Below are 23,777 nucleotides of genomic sequence, written 5' to 3'. Positions count from 1 at the left end.
CTTTGGATAGATTATCCAAAATACCAAAGGGGTTTGCATACTCTTCATTCTAAAGTTGTTGAGGTACCTAGGGTCATAGAATGGGGACCATTAGAAGCTGTAGAATTGGCCGGGCCAATTAGGGAATTACTTGCACAGAGGTATGGTAATTCTACTTTTAACGACTGGGTACGTTTATTCACCATGCGTAGACCTGTATATAAAGTATGGTGTGAAGAATTGTTGTGTAGTATAGAATTAAATGATCGGGTAGCTAGTTTAACCGATCGATCTTTTATTAGATTTTTGTTAGGAGGTTCGATGCGCCACATGTCTTTACTAGACATGGCTCAGGCTTTACGTATATATACGCCTGAGGAGTTAGCATCTGCCGATTGTAGAGGGTTGATACTAAATGGTAGAAAGATAGATGAAAATTTTGATACACATGGTGTATGGAGTCAAATGACAAGCCATCACCGATTCAAAGGGGGAAATTACTCTTATTTGGATATAGATAGAGCTGAATTAAGAGTGATTCATAGGTTTTTAGCTAATTCGATTACACAAAGAGGTAAGAACAAGGAAAAGGTAAATGAACAGGATTTGTTTTACCATATGTGTATTCGAGACCCACAAAGCGCTGTAAGTATACCTTATTGTGTGGGTTATTATTTATCAGCTATGGTTAGGGGGATGAGACCGCATAGCATAATAGGAGGTGGTATTTTTATTACTTTGATTGCTGAATATCTCGGTGTGGATATAAGTCGGGGGGGATTATTAGTCGAAGAACCAGAACCCCGCGATACAATAGGTTTAAATGTATACCATGGTGCGAAAGTTTTGAAGAGGCGAAATAACGCCGCAGTACAATACCATGGTAGACATCCACAGGTTGAGAGAAACCAACAACAAGGTAATGTAGGAGGGGGAAATGAAATGCAAGAAATGCAAAGGTTTATAGCTTCACAGGAGTACGAAAATGCTAGACAGAGAGCATTTGAAGATTGGCAAGTTCATTAAAACCAAATCATAGCTCATTGCCAACATATAGGTAGAAACTATATTCCTACTCCAAAACCCATATTCCCTCCCTGGTCTATAGAGATGCAACCACCGTATCCTACGTATAACCCAGCCGAAGCATTCTATAGCACCTATGGTTATGCATGGAACCCCTATTGGTATCAGTATCATCCCTAGTCTACTTAGTTTTATTTATTTTGTAATTTGTAATGTTAATACGTTTAATACTTATGTTAATATTGTAATAGTTTTTATAATTTTCTAACTTTTATTCTTAGATTTTAAAATTTTTTGAATGTGGGGTAATATACCAAACTTCAAAAATATGTATATATGTTTGCAGTTTATCTTATGTACACAACAGGGTAAAACAACGCATTTTCAAAGACTGGCATTAAGTTCAGTAAAAGCAACTAATTTTGACGACAAGATGCAAAATATATGTGAAATAACAACAAGACGGAATGAACAAATGATGTGCACCATTTATCATTCAGCAAACAAACGCCAATATATTTGGAAACTTTGGTAAAAATTTAATCATTTTCACACAAATCACCCTCAATAATTTAAATTGTTACTGATTTCTTGCAAATGAGGGCATTGCAAGATCTTAAGTGTGGGAAGGGGTTAAATTCTTTCGGATTTTAAAATTTTTATCTTAAACACTGGGTTACCATTAAAAATACTAGTAAAGCAGTAGTTGTATTAGAATCTAGTGCTCTCTGATAATAAAGAACAGCCCTAGTCTTATATACTGACTACCCAATTCTAGTAAAATTTTTCAAAATTTTCAATTAAATGAACTCAAAATCATGTTTATACATATTTATGAACGATAAAACTAGATTTTAACACCGAAATTATTGTAACCTCGGAAAGGACATAAATTGAGAAACAAACCAAAATGTTAAAATTCATTTAAAATGGAATAGGGGACAATAAAAAGGAAAATAAAAGCCAAGTGTGGGAAAATTCTCCAAGTTATTCAAAACATATATCACATATTTTTGTACAAATAACTGAAAATACTTTTGCTTTGGACTAAACTAAAAAGCTTTACCTGATTTACTGTAAGAAAGATGGATCTACACGATGAATCAATTCCATCATTAAAAGGAAGTAAAGTCTTCCGAAAAAGACACGCGCTTCTTGATTTAGGTCAAGAAGTTGTCGTCCAGACCAGCTGTAGGTTGACGAAAGATCTAGAAAAGTCATCACTAAAATCAGCAGGAAATCCACGGACCTCAGCATTAAACAGGGTCGCCAAGTAGTCAGATTTATCCTAACCATGAGAAGGATTTATCTCGTACAATGGGGGGCACCATGCAAATTAGCTTGATAAGACTAATGAATCAGATCTCCAGAAAGGATAATCTCCTTAAAGACTAAAAATCAGCTTTTAAGCCTGATATTACTCAATCCTTGAGATTGACCTTAAAGATTGAGAATTACAAACTCATGGAATTCAATGATATCTAAACTCGAGCTTGAACGAGAAAATATTTTGATCAAAATTACAAACCGATTTGTTTTCTAAAAACCCATTTTCAATGCGTTCATTACCATTGAACGTAAAATCCTAGGAATTCACCTGGAATTCATTAGGTCACCTGAACCAAATCGGGTGTCAACCGTAAGAATGGTGGTTGCATAGCATGGTCGAAGACAGGACCTTGTACCAGCCCGAAAAATCATAAGGGTGAGCTTTACTATTGCTCCTACCAAGGATAGTAATTGCGTCCGACACGTTATAGACCATAATTAAAAGCATGTCAGGGGACACTGCCTTAACAGTTGCTTGTTCAACGCTTTCCTTTACAACCGGACGGTAGTTTACCGAAAGGTAATATACGGGACAAGTAAACTGGACGTGTTGCTTTCCAAATACAAGGTTAGCAAGTGGGTGACACAAAACCGCAAGTTTTGAGCTAAAATTTTCAAATCTGAAACCCACCAAACCCACAAAAATATTTTGCAAACACCGGTAAAGGGTTATTCCGGAAAACTTATCTAGGGTAAAAACTAGATTTAATTTTCAAAAGATCAAATGTTTTCATAAAGATCCAATTTCCTTAATGGATCTAAATTTTTATAGTCATGTGGGACTGTAAACCATATCGTTACTACCATTGTTTATACCGCCGTATAGAAATCACTGATGTACAAAGTGTGAAGAATAAAGAAGTGATTCTAGTATTTCAAGACGATATTGCTTGAGGACAAGCAACGCTCAAGTGTGGGAATATTTGATAATGCTAAAAACGAACATATATTTCATAGCATTATTCCTCAAGAAAGACAAGCTTTTAGTTGCAATTGTTCTATTTACAAGTGATATTCGTTTAAATAATAAAAGGTGAAGACAAAATTTAGATTCGACGAATTGAAGACGCAAACGACCAAAAAGCTCAAAAGTACAAAAGACAATCAAAGAGGTTCCAATTATTGATAAGAAACGTCTCGAAATTACAAGAGTACAAGATTCAAAACGCAAAGTACAAGATATTAAATTGTACGCAAGGACGTTCGAAAATCCGGAACCGGGACCAGAGTCAACTCTCAACGCTCGACGCAACGGACTAAAAATTACAAATCAACTATGCACATAAATATAATATAATATTTAAATAATTCTTATAATTATTTATATATTATATAATATTTTAATAAACTGTCGGCAAGAAAGACTCCAAGATGGAGTGAGCTGTATTTTCAAACTCCGCGACTCGCGGAGTTTGAAGGCAAAAAATGCCGCGAGTCGCGGAGTATACCTGAACTCAATTCCCTATAAAGCCAACCGAATTCTGATCATTTTTACACATTCATATATCCATCTCTCTATCTATATCGTAATATTTATATTTATAATTTATATTTTAATTTTAATCCTAATAATAAGGGTATGTTAGCGAATATTGTAAGGGTGTAAGTCGAAATTCTGTCCGTGTAATGCTATGCTATTTTTAATCATTGTAAGTTATGTTCAACCTTTTTATATTAATGTCTCGTAGCTAATTTATTATTATGCTTATTTAAAACGAAGTAATCATGATGTTGGGCTAATTACTAAAATTGGGTAATTGGGCTTTGTACCATAATTGGGGTTTGGACAAAAGAACGACACTTGTGGAAATTAGACTATGGGCTATTAATGGGCTTTATATTTGTTTAACTAAATGATAGTTTGTTAATGTTAATATAAAGATTTACAATTGGGCGTCCCTATAAATTACCATATACACTCGATCGGACACGATGGGCGGGGTATTTATATGTACGAATAATCGTTCATTTAACCGGACACGGGAATGGATTAATAGCCACTAGAATAATTAAAACAGGGGTGAAATTATGTACAAGGACACTTGGTATAATTGATAACAAAATATTAAAACCTTGGATTACACTCAGTCGACATCCTGGTGTAATTATTAAACAAAGTATTAAAATCTTGTTACAGTTTAAGTCCCCAATTAGTTGGAATATTTAACTTCGGGTATAAGGATAATTTGACGAGGACACTCGCACTTTATATTTATGACTGATGGACTGTTATGGACAAAAACCAGACGGACATATTAAATAATCTAGGACAAAGGACAATTAACCCATGGGAATAAACTAAAAATCAACACGTCAAACATCATGATTACGGAAGTTTAAATAAGCATAATTCATTTATTTCATATTTAATTTCCTTTATTTTATATTTAATTGCACTTCTAATTATCACATTTTTATTTTTATTGTATTTAATTGCACTTTTAATTATCGTACTTTTTAATTCCAAGTTTATTTTATCGCACTTTTATTATTCACAATTTCATTATCGTTATTTACTTTACGCTTTAATTTAAGTCTTGTATTTATTTTTAATATTTTACATTTGGTTTTAACTGCGACTAAAGTTTTAAAATCGACAAACCGGTCATTAAACGGTAAAAACCCCCCCTTTATAATAATAATATTACTTATATATATATATTTGTATTTTAATAAAAGTAAACTAATATAGCGTTAAGCTTTGTTTAAAGATTTTCCCTGTGGAACGAACCGGACTTACTAAAAACTACACTACTGTACGATTAGGTACACTGCCTATAAGTGTTGTAGCAAGGTTTAAGTATATCCATTCTCTAAATAAATAAATATCTTGTGTAAAATTGTATCATATTTAATAGTATTTTCTTGTAAAATTTAATAGTATTTTATATACACCTCGCGAAACATCAACGAATATGAAATGATGATGAATTATCGAGCAAGAATTAAGAAGAAATATGCTAAGGAATTGGCACGTCCCGACGACGACGAGCAGTTCGTTTAGTTTTCTAGTGTTTTATTTTAATAATTGTCGCATTTTATTTATCGTCGTAATTTTTTTAATTTTAATTATTTGTAATGTTTTTTATTTATTTATCAATGAAATTTTAGTTTTATGTTATTACATATTTATTATTTATAATATATATATATATATATATATATATATATATATATATATATATATATATATATATATATAGTGGTAGGATCAAGAGGGAAGTAACCAATCGGGGGGAAGCAAATTTTTTTTTTCGTTTTTTGAAAAAACTTTGTTCACAAACATTATAGATTGGATGAAAATAAGAACATTTAGAAAAGACACTTCGTGATGAATGTTATTATTTTGGCGGGAAAACGCTCGAAGAAGTAATATATAACAATTATCGTGTTTTTCGAGCGTATGTTGAGGTTTTAGACATTAGGGTTTAGATATTAAGGTTTATAAGGTTTAGATATTAGGGTTTAGAAATGTAGGGTTTAGGGTTTAGATTTAGGGTTTAGATTGAGTTTTTAACACGAACGGTTTAGAGTTTAGGGTTTAAAGTTTAGGGTTTGGTGTTTTGGGTTTATGGAATAAACCCAAAACACCAAACCCTAAACCCTAAACTCTAAATCGGGCTAAATTTTACTTCACAAAACATGAAGAAAAAAAAGCGTTAACATTCTTCACGAACAATATTATCTTGAATGTTATTTTTGTCGATCGTTTTCCCGCCAAAATAATAACATTCATCACAAAGTGTCTTTTCTAAATGTTCTTATTTTCATCCAATCTATAATGTTCGTGAACAAAGTTTTTTCATAAAACGAAAAAAAAAAATTTGCTTCCCCCCGCTTGGTTACTTCCCCATTGATCATGCCCATATATATATATATATATATATATATATATAGGGGCTTAATCAAGAGGGAAGTGGTTTTTAGGGGGAAGGGGGAAGTTAACCAATTTAGCTGGATCTGATGCTGAACATTAAAAACACGGAGGGGTATATTTGTCATATCGTAATTTAATAAAATAGCGCTGAATAAAAATAAATTGGAAAAATAAAATAAGATGAATATTACGGAATAGCAGATCGATCAATTTTCTAGGGTTTAATCGATCTTCATCCTTCTTTCGTTGGCTCGATTTTAACACATAAAATCTTCAATTGAATAATCATCGTTAATTTCCACAACTGAAGAATCAACAACTGAAGGTACGACAACTGAAGAATCAACAAAATACGAAATGACGGAGAATCGTCGGAATAGGGTAAAAGAATAGGAGAGAAAGGAAAATCGAAGTGAACTGAAGATTCAGGTACTAAATTTATTAGGTATTATGAATTTTAACTAATTGTATTTTGCATTTGAAGATTTTTTGGGCGATTCTAATTTTTAAAGAATTGTATTCTGTATATTTCAAAATTAAAATACAGATTGAATGTAATGGAATAATACATATGATGAATGCTTCATAATAAAAAATATTTGGATAATATGAGTTAGTTATAATAAAACTATTACATGTAATGAATGATGTTTGGATGTACATTGTATTTTGTATAACTAAGCATTAGAATACAGATTTGATGTAATAAATCATTAAGATTTTCTGTTCCAGTGAATTTTAATATTACGTATGATGAATGTTTCATAATAAAAGATATTTGGATAATACGATTTAGTTGTACAATTTTTTAAAACTATTACATGTAATGAATGTTATTTGGATGTACATTGTATTTTGTATAATTCAGCATTAGAATAGAGATTTGATGTAAAAAAATCATTAAGATTTTCTGTTGCAGGGAATTTTTAATAATATTACATATGATGAATGTTTCATAATAAAACATATTTGGGTACTACGATTTACTTCTACTATTTTTTAAAACTATTACATGTAGTGAATGTTATTTATAATATATATCCTGATTGTTTTACATATCTTGAATTTTATAACTTAACATCAATAATCATACTGAATATTATAACAAATGTTACAGGTGACAAACCCGAAAAAGAAAAATAGAAAAAGGAAAGAAGTGCAACAACAAATAGGGAAAAAACCAATAAATGTGGAAAGCGAATTATCTCAAGCAGACTATAAGGTGTGGAGATATAGTTGAGTATATGAAAACAAGAAAAGAAGCTAACAGGATTTTCATATTGAACTTTCTCATTTTATTTGCAACGTGCTTTGCCGGATCAACCAAATATGGAATTTGCAAGAAGTTCCTTCCAAGTATAACAGACGAGATTGATATATTGAAATATATTCAATTTTTTTTTTTGTATATAGGTTCATAATGTAACCATTTATTCATAATGAAGGATTTCTAAAGTTCATAACTTTTACATTCATATTGTAATTCAATTCCTATTTTTTGTGAGTTTTTGAGGATTTAAATTTTGCTTTTGGGCAGGTGTGTCTGAGGATGCTGTTTCGGGTCATATACAGTTATTGATTCCTGGGAAATTGCTTGTTTTGCTTGTGCGCCTCCTCTGGTTAGTGTAACTATATAAACACGCTTTAAATGTTCACAAGACTTTGTTGAATCTCGTATTGTATAACATTCCAAATTACTTGTATTAGTTTTTTGTAAAAAGAAGTTTCACTCACTATTTTTAAATGTGATTTTGTGCTTTTTTAGGTTGTCGCATCGGGAGTTGATGAGCGAACACTTAAGCGTGAAGGAGTTTGTGCTGCATCTTTGCCTACTACTATGGTCAGCAACTCCCTATGTACCCATCAAATGCTTTGGTTTTAAGTCTCTGTTATTAATAGTTCCTATATATGAATATTGGTGGTAATATGGGTATTGGTGTTTGAGTAACAGGTCATACATGTATTATATTCGGTAAGGATCCAAATGGGTAGGTTGAGTTGACTTTTTATCAAGAAGTTAGTGCATAAAATGTCAAAGCGTATATATAAAAATGTACTAGTCTATAACTGTGATATTAATTTCAAGATTTATACATTATCTGGAGTTTTTTAGGTATTTTATTACACTTGGCCACTTTTGACCCGTTCCTTTTCAAGCTATCTTTTATTTTCTGAATTTTACACATTTGACTTGTTAGAAATAAGACCTCAACCCGTTAGTGATCCTTGCCCTGTTTAAAACTCTGGTATTGCTGTGAATTTATGCAACCATGCTTATTCCAACTTTTCAAGATCTAATCTAGCGTGACAGTTGAATAGCTGATAAAAAATGTTGTGCGAACATGTTTTTTGGTGGCTAAAATCTCAAATTATTTGTCAGGGGGTCGTTGTTGGGCTTTTAGTACAGAACACACTGAAGTTCTTACTAACATTTGGGCAAGTTTCACCATACTTGGTAAATGTCTCTCTCTCTCTCTCTCTCTCTCTCTCTCTCTCTCTCTCTCTCTCTCTCTCTCTCTCTCCATGTATATAGCATATGTTGTGATTAATACTGGATAGCATAGTACATTACTCATGTTGTTATATTAGTACTACTACAGGTCTACATTTCTTCTACCAAATTTTATTGATTTTTCTTAATATTAATTTCTAGCCTGTTTGAGGCGGTTAATAATGTGTATAACTTTTTATATCCAATCCAAATGAAGAAAAGGTACGTTAAAACAAAACTATTAAAATGAATATAAATTATATCCATTATATTACATACATTGAATGTTATTGAAAATACTAATCATGATGCATGTTATTGAAATATAGTGATGTTTGATATGCTTATGATCTTTTTATTGTTGTACACATAAAGCAATATGTTGAGTGCTTGAATTTGAGGTACGCACATTGTTGAAGAAAGTGAACAACTCATGGAAATTCTGAAGGAAGCATTAAAGAAGTATCCAAACAGTAAAGATAAAAGTTGTTGTGCGAAAAAAATAGTTCAGATATTTAAGGAACATCAACAAGAAAAACAGGAAGAAACACCACAAATAGAAGTTGTACAAGATGAATTAACTGGTCTTCGTCTTCCTATGAATGAGTTCCTTGATCTAATTGATCAAAATGTGAAGAAAACAATGCAATCAAAGTTGAAGGCGAAAATAATGGATGATTCTTCTGCTCCGACATTTGATCTTTTAAGTGAAGATGATAAAGATCATTTTCAAAAAGCAGAATCAAAAGATGAAGAAAAACACAAGATTATTGAAGTTTATGAATTCGAAAATCAAGTATCAACCTTCATGCATTGTTTCTTTGATCATCCATTGTAAGTTTGTAAATAATAAATAATGTAACAAAGTTACTGAACAATGTTTATATAAACAGTAATTTTGATATGTGATACATTGATTTACATAATTACAGGAAGGTAGTATTCAGGACTAAAAAGGGACAGACGCTAAATAGAATACAAGTTCGAAGTTTACTTCATCACACAAGAATATCGCCATCTGTTGTAGATTGCGGGTCAACCATCATGAATCATGAAGAAAGATTACATGGAAGTAATGTTTGTTCAAGATACATTTTTGGAAGCACAATCATAGTAAGTCTTGTACTGTTGATCATGAAATGTTTGATGGTTACTTATTATAATTATAATAAATAGTAATAAGTAATTTGTAATGCTTAATTAATAACTAATAAAAAATTATATTCTTATGATAAATGCAGTCAGAAGATATGGATATGCTGAATGAAGCTCCTTACAAAGAAGAATTCTATACAAGATTCAGAATGAACTTGATGCTACAAGCAACATTAGATAATATAGACTTCAGATTCATAAAACAGATCTGGTATGAGACAATTTATAATAAATTTATAGATTATATATTATAAGGGCCAATCAAGTGGGTAGCAAATTTAAATGGTGAAGGGGGAAGTAAAACATTATATAAATATAAATGTAATGTTATTATATAAGCAGAAATTTTTTAAAATTAATCTGAAATTTTAAAAATTTTGTTGAAAATTATCATCATTCATAAAAGAAAAATATGATTTTAGAGTAAAAATGTTAACATTTTAGACAAAATAAATAACATTAATTACATGTAATGTTTTCTTATGTCTCATATTACAGTAAAAATATTAATGTAGGTGTTCTTTCCAATAATGTCAAAAGGGATGAATTACCTGATGGTCTTTAATCTGAAAAAATCAGAGGTTGAAAAAATAGATCAAAGCAAACATAATATTTGTGTTCATCTGAAGTATGGCAGTTCCCCAACAACCATTGTAAGTAAATAATTTATAAAATTGAAAAAGCACATTTAATTAGTCCGTACTTAATAAATTTGTAGCCCTAAGTTTAGTTTTTTCAGTTGCAGACATACTTGTTTTAAACATACTTGAATGAGGTTGGTCATCCGAAAGCGATGTTGATTTCAAAATGTATACCAAAAATCAAGATGATATCGTGGGGCATAAGTGACAACAACATTGATTATGGGGTGATTATGCTGAGACACATGGAGTTGTATAGAGGCTAAATTCAGTGGGATTGCGGGCTAGATATCGAAGGGAACCATCAGAGAAGTCAAATAGAATTTGCTTAGAAAGAAGTGTGCAAAAAAAAAAAAATCATTTTGAGTGATCTGAATACAATAAAAGGTGAAGTCACTGAAGATATGGAATGTTTCAATAGAAAATACAGTGGAACACAAAGGACCCTTAAAGAAAAGAGAAAGGCAATCAAGAATTTCGATGAATGGCATAACAAAAGATAGAATGTATTCTATTTCATGCTCAGAATGTAAACAGTTTATATTTTGGATCTTGATATATCGATCGTATGATGTAACACGTTTAACCTATGTATTTTGAGAAACTGTTTTAATGTTAGTTGGTCAAGCAACTAGAGATATTCTCAGTATGTAAACGAAATATATTTTGAATTTTGATAATATTATTCGTTTGTTGTGAATCATTTAACCTGCATATTTTGAGATATACTATATTGATGTTACCTGGTCAAGAAGCAGCTAGAGATTTAACATAGCATTAATTGACACATTTATAATGACATGGGTCGAAATTCCCTTATGTTTTAGATGTATTATATACGATCAATAAAAAGATACATAACTTCATATGATTTACGTTGATATTTCTCTAGTTACATGCTTTGATATCTATTGTTGACTAATTTGCACCACTTGGTGTATAGAGTATAAACATCTGCAGTTATTGAGTGAATGTAATTAATGATAACAAAATATATGAAGCTAATTTCAATATTCATTAAAATCAAATATTAAAATTTATAAAATTTATGTAATAATATTACATGAATTGAATATTGAGAATTAAGTAAACACCATTGGTGTGTGGGATAAGTAACATCTATTTTTATATGATTAGCTAAGTGTCTGAAGGATTCTTTATATACTTGGTTTTCGTTTTCATTCTGTGAAATATTGAAGTGCTTGAATTGCTATGTTACTAAAGTATACATGGCAAAGAAGTTGGGTTGGGTCAAAACAGGTTTCGGTCAGATAGGGTTGGGTTGAGGTTTGGGTCGAAGTGTGGAACTATTTGTTTCTATTCTACATATGTCAAATGGGTCGTGTTCGATTGGGTCGTGGTTTCGGTGAAAATGGTTCACGGGTCAAACAGCTCGGATTGGATTTAGCATGTTTTGTCATAAATGTATTAACATATAAATCAATAACAAGGAAATAACTTAAGGAATGAAAATATTGAGTCGGATGAATGATATAAAATTGATGATAAGTCAAGAAAGATAATAACATTTAGTAATATAAGTAATCATAAAAGATGAAAACTTTAATCAGTTTTAAAGACATAATAAGATTCAGTCTAAGTAATGATATGAAATAATAGATGAAAACTTTAGTCAGTCTTGAGATTTGGCAAATTCTTCATTGTGTTCATTTCTTGAGTCAAAGTCTTCATTACCTTCAAACTGTTGATCATCTTCATCAGTATCTTCTTCATCAACAAGCTCGAGTTGAGAAGCTTTTCGTTTCTTACAGCTTCTCCTATTATGACCAAGTATACCACATATTTTGCATGCCCTTCTCTTAACACTTTTTTGGGCAGCAGGTAAATATCTCTTGTTACTTGTCTCACCTTTGCTAACCTGACCTTTTTTACGCACGCCCTTATGAGCATTACATTTAAAACACCGGGCTTAGGAAAACCATACTGTTAAATTAAAGCAAATCTAGAAGACAATGTGTGCTCATCAGGATTAAAAGAAATCAGTGAAAAGCTCCTCAAACTTGTCTTTTAACAGCTCTAGTTTTTCAGCATAAAAAATGTGAAGTGAGTGTAATGTTTTCAAAAAAAAATTTATTAATGAACAGATACAAAACATAAACCCTAAGAAACCAACAAAGAACAGAAGATACATAGTAATATTCTTCATATGTAAGATTACTCAAAAGAATCATGTAAAAATAATCAAAAAAACACAAGTAAAAAAATGTGCAGTGAGTGTAATGTTTTCAAATTTTTTTATTAATGAACGGATACAGAACATAAACCATAAGAAAACACAAATAATAGAAGATAGATAATAATATTCTTCATTCTGCCTACATCTAACCTCCCCCATACTCCACTTTAGTGGAATTGGGTATTGTTGTTGTTGTTGTTGTATTCTTCATATGTAATATTACTCAAAGAATCATGTATAGAAATCAGAAAAACACAAGTAAAAAAAAATGTGCAGCGAGTGTAATGTTTTCAAAATTTTTTATTAATGAACAGATACACAGAACATAAACCCTAAGAAACAAATATACAACAGAATATATATAATAATATTCATCATATGTAATGTTAATAAAAAAATCATGAATGAAAATCTTATAAAAAAAAGTCAAAAACAAATATGCAGTGAATGTAATATTACTAAAATATTAATGAATACAGACAGATAAGTTAAAATATGAAACTGAACATTCATCGTAGAAGCATCATAATGTCCAGAATTGAATGATGATAAGAATAAACTGAAAAACTTACATTCAGGATCAGAATGTCCAGAATCGAAGCCAGATTAAACAGCGAGAGAAGTAGAACCTTCGACACGAGAGGTAGAACCTTCAACACGAGGTAGAACCTAATTACACATAAAAAGGTAAAAACGAAACAGATACGATGGTTATAACACTAAATTGAGCAAAAAAAACGAAACATATACGAGGGTTATAACACTAAATTGAACAAAAAAATGAAACATATGAACAAAAATAGAACCTTCAACACGAGAGGTAGCACCAACAATCAGATAGAAACTTCAACACGAGAGGTAGAATCTGAAGCACAAATAGAACTGGAAGCCATCCCAAAACCTAATTACACATAAAAAGATACAAACGAATCAGATACGAGGGTTATAACACTAAATTGAGCAAAAAAACGAAACATATGAACATATAGACCCTAACTCAAACGTTTATGATGAAGACGAAATCACTGAAATTTTTTTATGAAGAAACGTAAATGAATATTGACGAATGGAGAACAAAACCCTAATTTAATGATTATCGACGAAAAAATCATTGATATAAACTGATACTCGATCTAAAAACATAATAACATTCAGTCAGAACAAATATATGAAATAAAACAGTCTAAAACATAAACATTCAATATAAGTAATAGTGCTAAGTCTAAATATAATAACATTCAGTGAAGGTAAACATATGATATATAGATGAAAACTTTAATGAGACTTCAGAATCGTCAAACTCCTCCTATTTAAATTAAAGAAACTTTGTGCGTTATCTAAACCAATCCTCATATTTTTCTTCATTTGGTTTCTATTAAGTACAAAAACCATCTTGTGGTTATGTCCTTCATAAAATTTATGAATAAGGACCTTATCACCAATTAACTTGCATCTAAGGCTAGCATGACAACCTGTCTTAATTGTCGACGACTTGCGATTAGACAATTTCTTATCACCTTTAGAACCTTCAACGGAACCTTCAACAGAACATTCAACAGAATCTTCAACTAAATGTAAACTAACATCTAATAGAGAATCTTAACCTAATTTCTTAAAAGTACCAGGCTGTTACACCTACACAATTATAAGTAATGACCCCATCTTCATTTCTATTTTGTGCCCATTTTTTGATGACAAATCCACAGCTCTCATGGAACAACAGAGCATGCATCATATGATGAAAAAAAGCACCAATAACATCTTTCAAGTTATCGTCAACAACAGTTATCCATTCCTGTGAGCCATCAACATATTCTCTTATTATTGAAGAGCAAGTTTATCTGAATGAAACAGGTCCAGAACCCAAAAATAAAAAAATATTCATCATATTTAATGTTTTAATCAATAAAAAATCATGTATGAAAATCAGAAAAACACGTCACATAAAAACATGCAATGAGTGTAATGTTATAAAAATTATTTATTAATAAACAAATCCAGAACCTAAACCTAAAAGACAAACAAACAACACAATATTAGCATTCTCCATTTTCAAAAACTATGCATTAGCATTATAATTCTTCAATCTGCAGACATCAAACGCTTTGACTATTCAAGTCAAACGTTTCACAACTGTGAAACACGAAAAACTTTAAGCTTCTTACAAGTTTTAATGACAAAAAATGAATTTAACTCTTTGCCTCTACAGGTGGTGATTTCAACCCATTCGTTGTAGGTATATTGTTTGCCTACCGACCCATTTATATCAGTTAAACTAAAATAAATGTAGTCTACAAGCTTATAGATCAAGATTTGAGGATACAAATAAGCAGCTTTCATAAAAATAATAATAGTGTACCCTAACAGTCAAGCAATATCTGAAATTGTCAAACCAACAGTCAAAACTGCATGAAACAAATATATTTTTATAAATGAAATCAATAATGACAAGTTCAAAAAAGTACACTGAATGAAGACATTCATCATGTGTAATGTTATCGAAAAATTACTATAAATTCCAAAACAAATCCAATTTATTTGAAAACTTACTTGAATATAGCTCATTAAAGAAGCCGACTTTCGTAACAACAGGGACACAACAGCCTATATAAGAAAACAAAGCTTCATCATGTATCTAAACAAGTAAAACCAATATATCATAAAACAGGCCTTCGTAGCAGTTACTTATTGAAAAACATGAAGTGCAAAAAGTAAGTTGATACAAAGAAGTGCCTTTTAAGTTGTAGAACTTGTTGTGAATGTTTATGCTCACTTGAACTCAACCCTACGCACCTACATATTCAACATGAATAATGTAAATGTCATTTATTTAATTAGTTAGATTTCAATCGATAATGAAATTAGTGGAGCATACAAAGCAAAAACAGGAGGTCAATTCACATGTGTTGATTAGCAAAATTCATATAAACAAGTTAGAAAAAATAATCTGAACAAATATGAAATCATGATTTTTTTTTACCTCAGATCACGATTACTTCATGAAAATTGTTAGAAACCATGTTACTAACACTCGCAAATCATCATCTTAACATGTAACGACACATAGCCTTTGGATTTGATTAATGAAGATTCAGTTGACTTTTTGAATCCGAAATTTGACTCATAAATTCGAGCTCAGATCTAGATGTTAGGATATGAAAATCTGCAGTTAGTATCACCATATGTTCATCAATTTGATGTGATTTTTGATGTTGTTAATCATGAAATAATGATTGAAGAAGGTTTTGTTGATGTTAAGGGTCTCAGATCTGTAATTTTTTTGTGTTTAGGTTCATTATATGAAAATTTGAAAGATAATTATGAACTTGAATGAAGATCGAACAAAGTTTTGAGTTTGAACCCTAATTATTTGGGGAAAATGAACCTGACAAAATGTCGAAACTACCCTTGGCAGTGTAATTTAATGAGACGGGAATAAGGAGGCTGAACATGGGAGGTTGAATACATGTGAGCTGTTGATCAAAAAATGAAGAGTGAGATTATCAACTTCCCCCTTCCCAAAAAACCACTTCCCTCTTCATTAAATATATAAATATATATATATATATATATATATATATATAAATTAATATTATTTGGAAATAATAAAAAATTAAAAAATTAAAAAAAAAAAGGAAGAAAGGAGTGTTATGGTTGAGAGTGTTTAGTCATGGGTTTAGTCCTGAGAAGGAAGTGAGAAAAAGTACTGATGTAGCGCTGAGGACTAAGGTGGAGACATGTCTCCATTGGGAGCACTCTTAAGGTGTGTTATATTTTGGTTTTCGTTTAGGGTTTGCGACTGTTTTGTTAAGCTAGGCTCAATTCGCATTTCTTGTTAGTTTTGTTTTTTGGTCTCGAACCTAGTCGTTCACTCGTTCTCATTGCATTTGCTCGGTTTCAGTTGCTTTTATTTTTTCGATAAAAGCTCTTGATTTGTACGTAGTATTTATTTGGTCTCGGAGTCTCATAGCTCTGTACGCATTAAATTTGGTGGATGTAAATTAACCCCAGTAGTAAATGTATCTTAACATGCAAGAAAATACAAGTTATCTAATTATTACAAGCATTTGACCAAGTGTTTCTTGACCTTTCTTGGACTCATACTCCGTAGTAGATTTAAATCTAAGGTTGAAAGTTACTTCCATTTCAGACACAGCACATGGCATAAATGGATGCATAATTTTAGCCTTCAAATTAAGGGAGGAAGAACATGTTGTCAGCTTAATCTATAAATAAAAAAATAAAAAATGTAAACTTTGTTTTTTATTCTTTGCTGACAAGTTGTGGAATGTAATCAACATATTTATCGGCTAGATAGTACTCTCGCTATATATTGATCGAATGTTAGGAAATGGCAAGTTGACATTTGATATCGCTTGGTTGAATCATTTGGGCTTCATTTTGTCTTCGAAATACTCGCTAACAAATTTATAATATTAAGCTATACGTAAAATACATATCTTTCATGTATTTGTCTAGATTATGAAGAGAAACTGTGGACTTATTCTTCACCTTTTATTTAACTAATTGACTCAAACTAACCGGCAATTCAAGTTAATTATTTTGTTCTAAATAAATGATGAATGTATATAAAATTAATGGGAAACGATACCAACTTTTTTTTATAAAACAAGAATTTTATTAATCACGGTAAACAAGTACAAGATAACATAGGGTCCATATAACATTATTGGGACACCTATATAGAACAGCACGAAACATACATTATCACTACAAACTAACAGAGCACGACTTAAAGGACAGAATATACATGGGGCACAGGAGGACCCAGATTGTTACAATCTCACATCGGATAGGGTGCACACCAAAAGATGGTTTATAAGCTTAAGTGTTCCCTGTTCCTTCAAGCTAGCTTTTGGGAGTGAGTTCTACACTTAAGCTTATAGCTCGGGATGGACCTAGTGCGGGATAGGTTCATAACAATTCGTATCAGAACTAGCCTCATCTTTCGGGACCTAACACCTCGGAGTGGTGGCTTGGACCCGAAGAAAGGGTGCCAACCATGACCAACATAGCCTTGGCCAACGAGGCCAACCATGACCAACATAGCCGTGACTAACGAGGCCTCGGAGTGGTGGCTTGGACCTGAAGAGAGAGTTCTAGCTTTATAAGCTTGGGTGTTCCCTCCTCCTTTAAACTAGCTTTTTGGAGTAAGTTCTACAATCAACCTTATGGCTTGATTATGGACCTAGTATGAAATGAGTTCATAACAATTGGTATCAGAGCTAGTCTCATCTTTCGGGACCTAACACCTCGGAGTGGTGGCCTATGGACCCAAAGAAATGGTGACAACTGTGACCATCATAGCCGTGACTAACGAGGCCTCGGAGTGGTGGCTTGGACCCGAATAGATGGTGCCAACCGTGACCAACATAGTTGTGACCAACGAGGCCTCGGAGTGATGGCTTGGACCCTGTTTAATAACAATTGGTATTAGAGCTAGCCTCATCTTTCGAGACCTAACACCTCGGAGTGGTGGCCTATGTAGTGTTGGCTTAGACCCGAAGAAATGGTGCCAACCATGAACAACATAGCCGTGACTAACGAGGCCTTAAAGTGGTTGCTTGGACCCGAAGAGATGGTGCCAACCGTGACCAACATAGCCGTGACCAACGAGGCCTCAGAGTGGTGGCTTGGACCCGAAGAGAGTGTGTCAGCCGTGACCAACGAGGACATTGGTCTTTAAGGGTGGGGTATTGTAACATCCCTCCTTACCACGACCACAATATTGTTCGCTTTATCCACGGGCCACAGCTTTTTCTTGACGACCACACCCAAAATGTGTCTGGTAAGGATGGGAGTTACCTTATAAGGAACTCAAACTTTCTTACACAAATCGATGTGGGGCGGGGTATTACAAACTCCCCGACTTAGAATCCTGATGTCCTCGTCAGACCGAAACAAATTGATACACGGAATCTATACCTCAGGAGATGCACGAGCCGAGTGCCCGTCACACCCCGAGAGGCTAGTGTAACACCGGCCATTTTTTTTTAATACACAGCGGAAGACTTTATTTACAAACACAATATAAGTCACATCATTACATTAATCCGTGTAATTATGTTTAAGTTTACACAACAGTGTTACGTTATTACAAAACATTATTTAAACAAAAGTCCACATCAGAGTAGGGTTGTCAAACATGTCTTCTGCAACAACACCCATCCCGAATAGCAGTACCTAAACCTGCAAGGGGAGAATATGTGGGGGATTAGCGCACCGCTAAGTGAATGGAATCTATCTAACAGATATAGCTTAAGCCACACACAAGCTATATACTAACAACAACACTTGCTAACCACCAACTAGCATACAATAAGACAATACGAGGATAGGCGGCTTGTACGAGCACATGACTCCCAGCTGATCGGGCCTGAGTCTACCGATAGTCCCTGCTACTCAATTCACAGTATAGTTATCCAGATGCAGGGGATGCATTGTTCACACTATACTCTACAATCAGTAACCTATGGACCCAACCTCCCCTAGGCACGGTTGACCTCATACGGACTCTAACCTCTCCTAGGCACGGTCTCGAGTCCCCAGTCTCCATAGGCCCGACTGGTGCCATTCACACAGTGTACACATAATTCACATACAACATCACGCAAACGATATTATTCTATCATGGCAATTCCTACACTATGCATGGTAAAAGAGTCAACCACAGTAGCATGATATGCTACTTAAACTCTATCCGTAGATAGACCCACTCACCAATTACCAACAATTGCTCAGTTATTATTTCTGAGCTTCCTCCTTGTCCTTATCTCCTGAGAACAGCAAAAACCAAGTTAGAATAGTGTTCCCATCAAGATTAGACACACTGACAGCGAATTATAGCAAATTAGTAAAAAAAAAAATGCGTCCGTTAAAATTTTCATGCTTAACTTATGCACTTTCAAAATTTACATCCTGAACACCAAAATATAAACGGGCAGCATAACGGATAGAAAAAGGTACTTTGGTAAAACATTCTGCCCTGGACACACAGTCGGTCGACTGACACTAACAGTCGGTCGACTGTTGTAACAACCCAACTTTTTCCGTTACTTTAGTTAACTGTCCGTTAGTTAGTTAATGGAACTTACGTGAATTTTTTTTTGTATTTAAAGAAATTAAATGCGTACTTGATCCTTAGTAGATTACTTGAATTAATATGTTATATTAATTAGTAAACTTAATTCGGTTGACGAATTAAACTAGAAACGACACGATTAAAGTTAATCGCCTAGAAAACTTTTCAGTTAACGGAACTCAGAAAAACGATAGAATAATTATTGTTAATAATTATTGAACTTACGAAAGAAATTTAATTTATTATTTACTTAATGAATTAAACACGGTGATTTTGTTCAACGACTAGTTAATGTTCCGGAGATTCGGTACAGTTAACGGCACTCGAAACGAACCACGCGCGAACGAGCTTTTACACAAAACGAGTCCGAGACCCGAGCCCGAGGCCACATGGCCGTGACCTCATACATCATATCCTAAAATATCTCATATTAGTCAAAAGAAGGTGGCCATTATATCTTAAAATATCTTATATTAGTCAAAAGAATGTGGCCATTATATCATAAAATATCTTATATTAGTCAAAAAGAGGAGGCCATTAGTAGGTAATCCCATAATTTTTTTTAGACATGTGCATCACCTTTTACATGTAAAACTAGTAATCAGAAAATAAAGAGTTAAATGGTGCATCATATCTCATGAATACTCACCATCATCGATCATCTTTTCTTCAAGAACACCCTCGATGTTTGCTTGATCGTTAAATTGATCGCATATCCGTGTTCCTCTCGACGAGCCCTACGTATCTATACCAGCAATTGTATGATTAGGGTAAGATCTAAAAACTCTATTTTTCCAGATTTAATTGTTTATCATATGATTTAGATGTTCTATTGCTCAATTGGTCGCGTTTGTACATGTATTTAGTCGTTATATTGTCCGAATTACGAGTTAGAGTTTAATCACGAATTGTATTTCTATGCTACTGATTTTATGACTTTGTTTTCTATAATTGAAAAGTTTTTATATGGATATCTATCGAAAAACTATTTATTATAGGCTTTGGATTCGCTTGATTTCGTTTTCGGATGATCAAGTTATGTCCATTTGAAATTAACGTTGTGTTTTTGTTGTGTAATCAGAAATCTGGGTTTGATAGACAACGAATTGGCTTGTGAAACTTATACCACTGGAAAGATAATTTAAAAACACACACTTTAGACTAGGATATCATGTCGTTTGCTCATGTGAAACCCAAGTTATGCTTGAATTAGTGTAAAAGTAGTTTTATACAGCACTTGCATGAAAACGACCTTGTATAATAAGATGTGTTAAATTCTGTGATTAAATATTTGCATATTTGAAATCTACTCAAAAAGTACTTCATCTTTCATGTAGATATCATAGGCTAATTGTATCTAGATCTTTGGATAATCGCGTGCCAATGTGACTAGCAAAACTAGAATCGAATCTGTAATTTGCTCTCTGTTTTATACTCTGTGGATTGTGTTTATTGAATGAGCATGTAAGCTTCTGGAATATGAATTTTAACATGATATGTGACTTATTGTTAGTTTATGTCAATCTCTGAAACCTTATGCATTGGGCACAATAGGGCCATACTTTATGTAAATTCTGATTTGAGCTGAAAAACTGAATGTTCAATTTGCATGAATAAACTGTACAAATTGGCTAAACCAAAATTGCTCGATTTTTTATATGTGTTAGTTTAACTTGTTTTTGAACTATGGCCACTGGTCTTGTATTGATTTCATGTTCCTAACTCCGGTTATAGCTAAAACCAAATCAGTGCGCGGTCAGAAACTGACTTGGTGAACCCCAAATGTACCCCTTCTGATTCCTGACTTTTAATTATCGTATGAGACCCTGGCCGGACTTTTTGGAATAGATTTTGAGTATACTTATGATCTGGAGTTTTCCATGTTTACTTGAATTTTGTACTATGAGATAATATGCTAAGTTTGCTACATGTACATGAACTTTGTGCACAACGATAAACTGAAATTGTGAAATTGACCAATTATGATCTAAAACGTGTTGTTTGACTTAGGTTTGATATGTTGACCAATATTTGACATGAACCTACTGATGTTGATTTTAGTTGACTACTTTGACCAAGTTTGACTTTCGGTTTGACTTCGGTTGACTTTGTTTGACTTGCATGAATTAGTTGACTGTATGTTGACTTCTACTTTGAAACGCGTCGATTCGAGCAATAAGACAACTTATACTATGAAACCACACTTGTTTAAGACATATTTATTGACCAACCTAAATACATATACTTAGGTTGCATTACTCGGCTATAAACCGTACAAGTAAATTGTCCACTTTTCAATCCGAGCTTTATTCAAAGGTGAGTCTACAGTCCCGCTTTTTACATGTTTTCAGGGATGAGAATACACGCTGTTATACTTATATTATCAAATGCTTTTTGTATTGACACGAGTACTATATCTGCATATTGAGTTTGTACACAAAGCCTCTAGCTTGAATACTTTAAATACCATCGGTGTAGGCACAATTTAGATGGACGGATCCGTTAGGTTGACAACCTCACCCGCTATAAAAACTGTGGTGCATTTACTTTGAACATAATACATTCGTACAAATGTATAACATTTTTATGAGGTAAAGGCGGGTATAGTGGATTCTATACTCGGGTCATTGCTAGTATTCAGGTGCTCATAGATTATGCAAACGTTTCGCAACTTGGAGTTGTACTTGTAAAATCTCGTGGTCAAGGAAACTAAACTATATTTCTGATAACTGTTTTTCAGATACTATATAACGTTATTTAAAACTGTGGTTTACGAACAAATGAGATAAAACTTGACATGGTATTGTCTACGAATATTTGAAACTTGACATGGTATTGTCTACAAATGATTGAAACTTGACATGGTAGTGTCAACAAACTTTTGAAATGGGACACGGAGTTGTCTAACTTTTAACATTGAACCTTGGTGGTCTTCCACTAATAATCGTTTTCGAAATGTATTTCTTAAACATACTGTATTGTTTACCTAAAACCTGTAGATTCACTCAACATTATTGTTGATCCGTTTTGCGTGTTTTATTCTCAGGTATTAATTGCTTCTGCTGTAGAATATTGCTGTTACGTAGAAGTCAATCCAAGCACTGGGACCAGAGTTAACATTCCGTTAAAGGGATTTTTGACGAGGTGTTAAAACTGTCGACACAACCGGTCGACTGACCTTACCAGTCGGTCGATTTACTTGGTATTACATCAATCGGCCGAAGGTAAATCTCAGTCGGTCAGTTCACTCAACAATCGGTCGGTTCACCCTCAGTCGGTCGACTGTCGACCGACAGTTGGCCGACTGTGTTCATCTTCCTTAGAAACTGAACAAAGGCTACGGACTTCACGATGAAATCCTCAAATCTCGATCTAGAGCTAGTTTTAAACACCAAAATCGACCACAACTTGTTCACTACTTGTTATAGACTCAAAACCCACAATAATTTGACCATAACAACACTTAAATCACTTGTTTTGACACAAATTCAAGCTTTTTACAAAACTCACACAAAACCATGAATTTAACAACGAATTGAACACAAAAACACATGTTACTTACCTTGATAGACTCAGTAAACGATAACAAACACGATTCTAACACCAATTTGAGCTCAAGATCAATGTTTAAGGATTAGGGTTTGGTTAGGTGGGAGGGATGAAGGTACGGTGTTTTAGTGAATTTTCTAGAAATGGGAAGAAAAAGAAGTATACTAGTCACTTAATTGGGTTTAATTCCCACACTGTACAACACACGGGTATTTACCAGTTATCTGATATCTTTCGCACAAGATTAGGTAACCCAAACGAGGTCCAATTGAAATAAACAAACCTGTTCTGGGACCCTTGTCACAAACTGGTCACAACACTATTGTAATAAAACACTAATAAAATAATTAAAATAAAAAGCACTTAAGACTAAGCACAAACCCTAAGGGCAAAAATAGTCCACTTACAACTAGCCCGAGTTTCAGTCTGTT

General features: G+C 32.9%; 1 protein-coding gene and 1 long non-coding RNA gene across 13 annotated transcripts in view; one reads left to right on the top strand and one right to left on the bottom strand.

Moving 5' to 3' along the window:
- Nucleotides 1-11,149, top strand: part of LOC139851709 (uncharacterized) — a 45,275-nt gene extending 34,126 nt beyond the window's left edge. For 2 of the 8 annotated variants that reach the window (XM_071840855.1, XM_071840853.1), the window contains 10 exons: nucleotides 6,537-6,640; nucleotides 7,329-7,567; nucleotides 7,749-7,830; nucleotides 7,977-8,051; nucleotides 8,592-8,666; nucleotides 9,078-9,536; nucleotides 9,635-9,815; nucleotides 9,944-10,068; nucleotides 10,398-10,510; nucleotides 10,597-11,149. In XM_071840855.1, coding sequence (XP_071696956.1) covers nucleotides 9,136-9,536; nucleotides 9,635-9,815; nucleotides 9,944-10,068; nucleotides 10,398-10,422 — 732 coding nt within the window. In that variant the 5' untranslated portion in view covers nucleotides 6,537-6,640; nucleotides 7,329-7,567; nucleotides 7,749-7,830; ... (1 more) ...; nucleotides 8,592-8,666; nucleotides 9,078-9,135 and the 3' untranslated portion in view covers nucleotides 10,423-10,510; nucleotides 10,597-11,149. Of the gene's footprint in view, nucleotides 1-5,818; nucleotides 6,641-7,328; nucleotides 7,831-7,976; nucleotides 8,052-8,591; nucleotides 8,667-9,077; nucleotides 9,537-9,634; nucleotides 9,816-9,943; nucleotides 10,069-10,372; nucleotides 10,511-10,587 lie in introns of those variants that run through there. The other 6 variants (XM_071840856.1, XM_071840857.1, XM_071840858.1 and 3 more) reach the window with 6 other exon arrangements.
- Nucleotides 11,150-12,047: 898 nt separating this feature from the next.
- LOC139852547 (uncharacterized) lies at nucleotides 12,048-16,117 on the bottom strand. 5 transcript variants are annotated; one of them, XR_011761118.1, is made up of 6 exons: nucleotides 15,676-16,117; nucleotides 15,429-15,488; nucleotides 15,246-15,299; nucleotides 14,300-14,536; nucleotides 13,502-13,596; nucleotides 12,048-13,364 (listed from the first exon to the last, which is right to left on the bottom strand). It is a non-coding gene; the product is annotated as an uncharacterized lncRNA (long non-coding RNA). The 5 variants fall into 5 exon arrangements; XR_011761117.1 differs by having other exon boundaries at nucleotides 14,335-14,536; XR_011761120.1 differs by having other exon boundaries at nucleotides 14,335-14,490.
- Nucleotides 16,118-23,777: the final 7,660 nt, after the last annotated feature.

The sequence above is a fragment of the Rutidosis leptorrhynchoides genome, chromosome 6, assembly GCF_046630445.1.
Source record: "Rutidosis leptorrhynchoides isolate AG116_Rl617_1_P2 chromosome 6, CSIRO_AGI_Rlap_v1, whole genome shotgun sequence".
NCBI classification, from domain to species: Eukaryota; Viridiplantae; Streptophyta; class Magnoliopsida; order Asterales; family Asteraceae; genus Rutidosis; species Rutidosis leptorrhynchoides.
The sequence above is the reverse complement of the archived record's forward strand: the minus strand, read 5'-3'. Positions and strand labels throughout refer to the sequence as shown.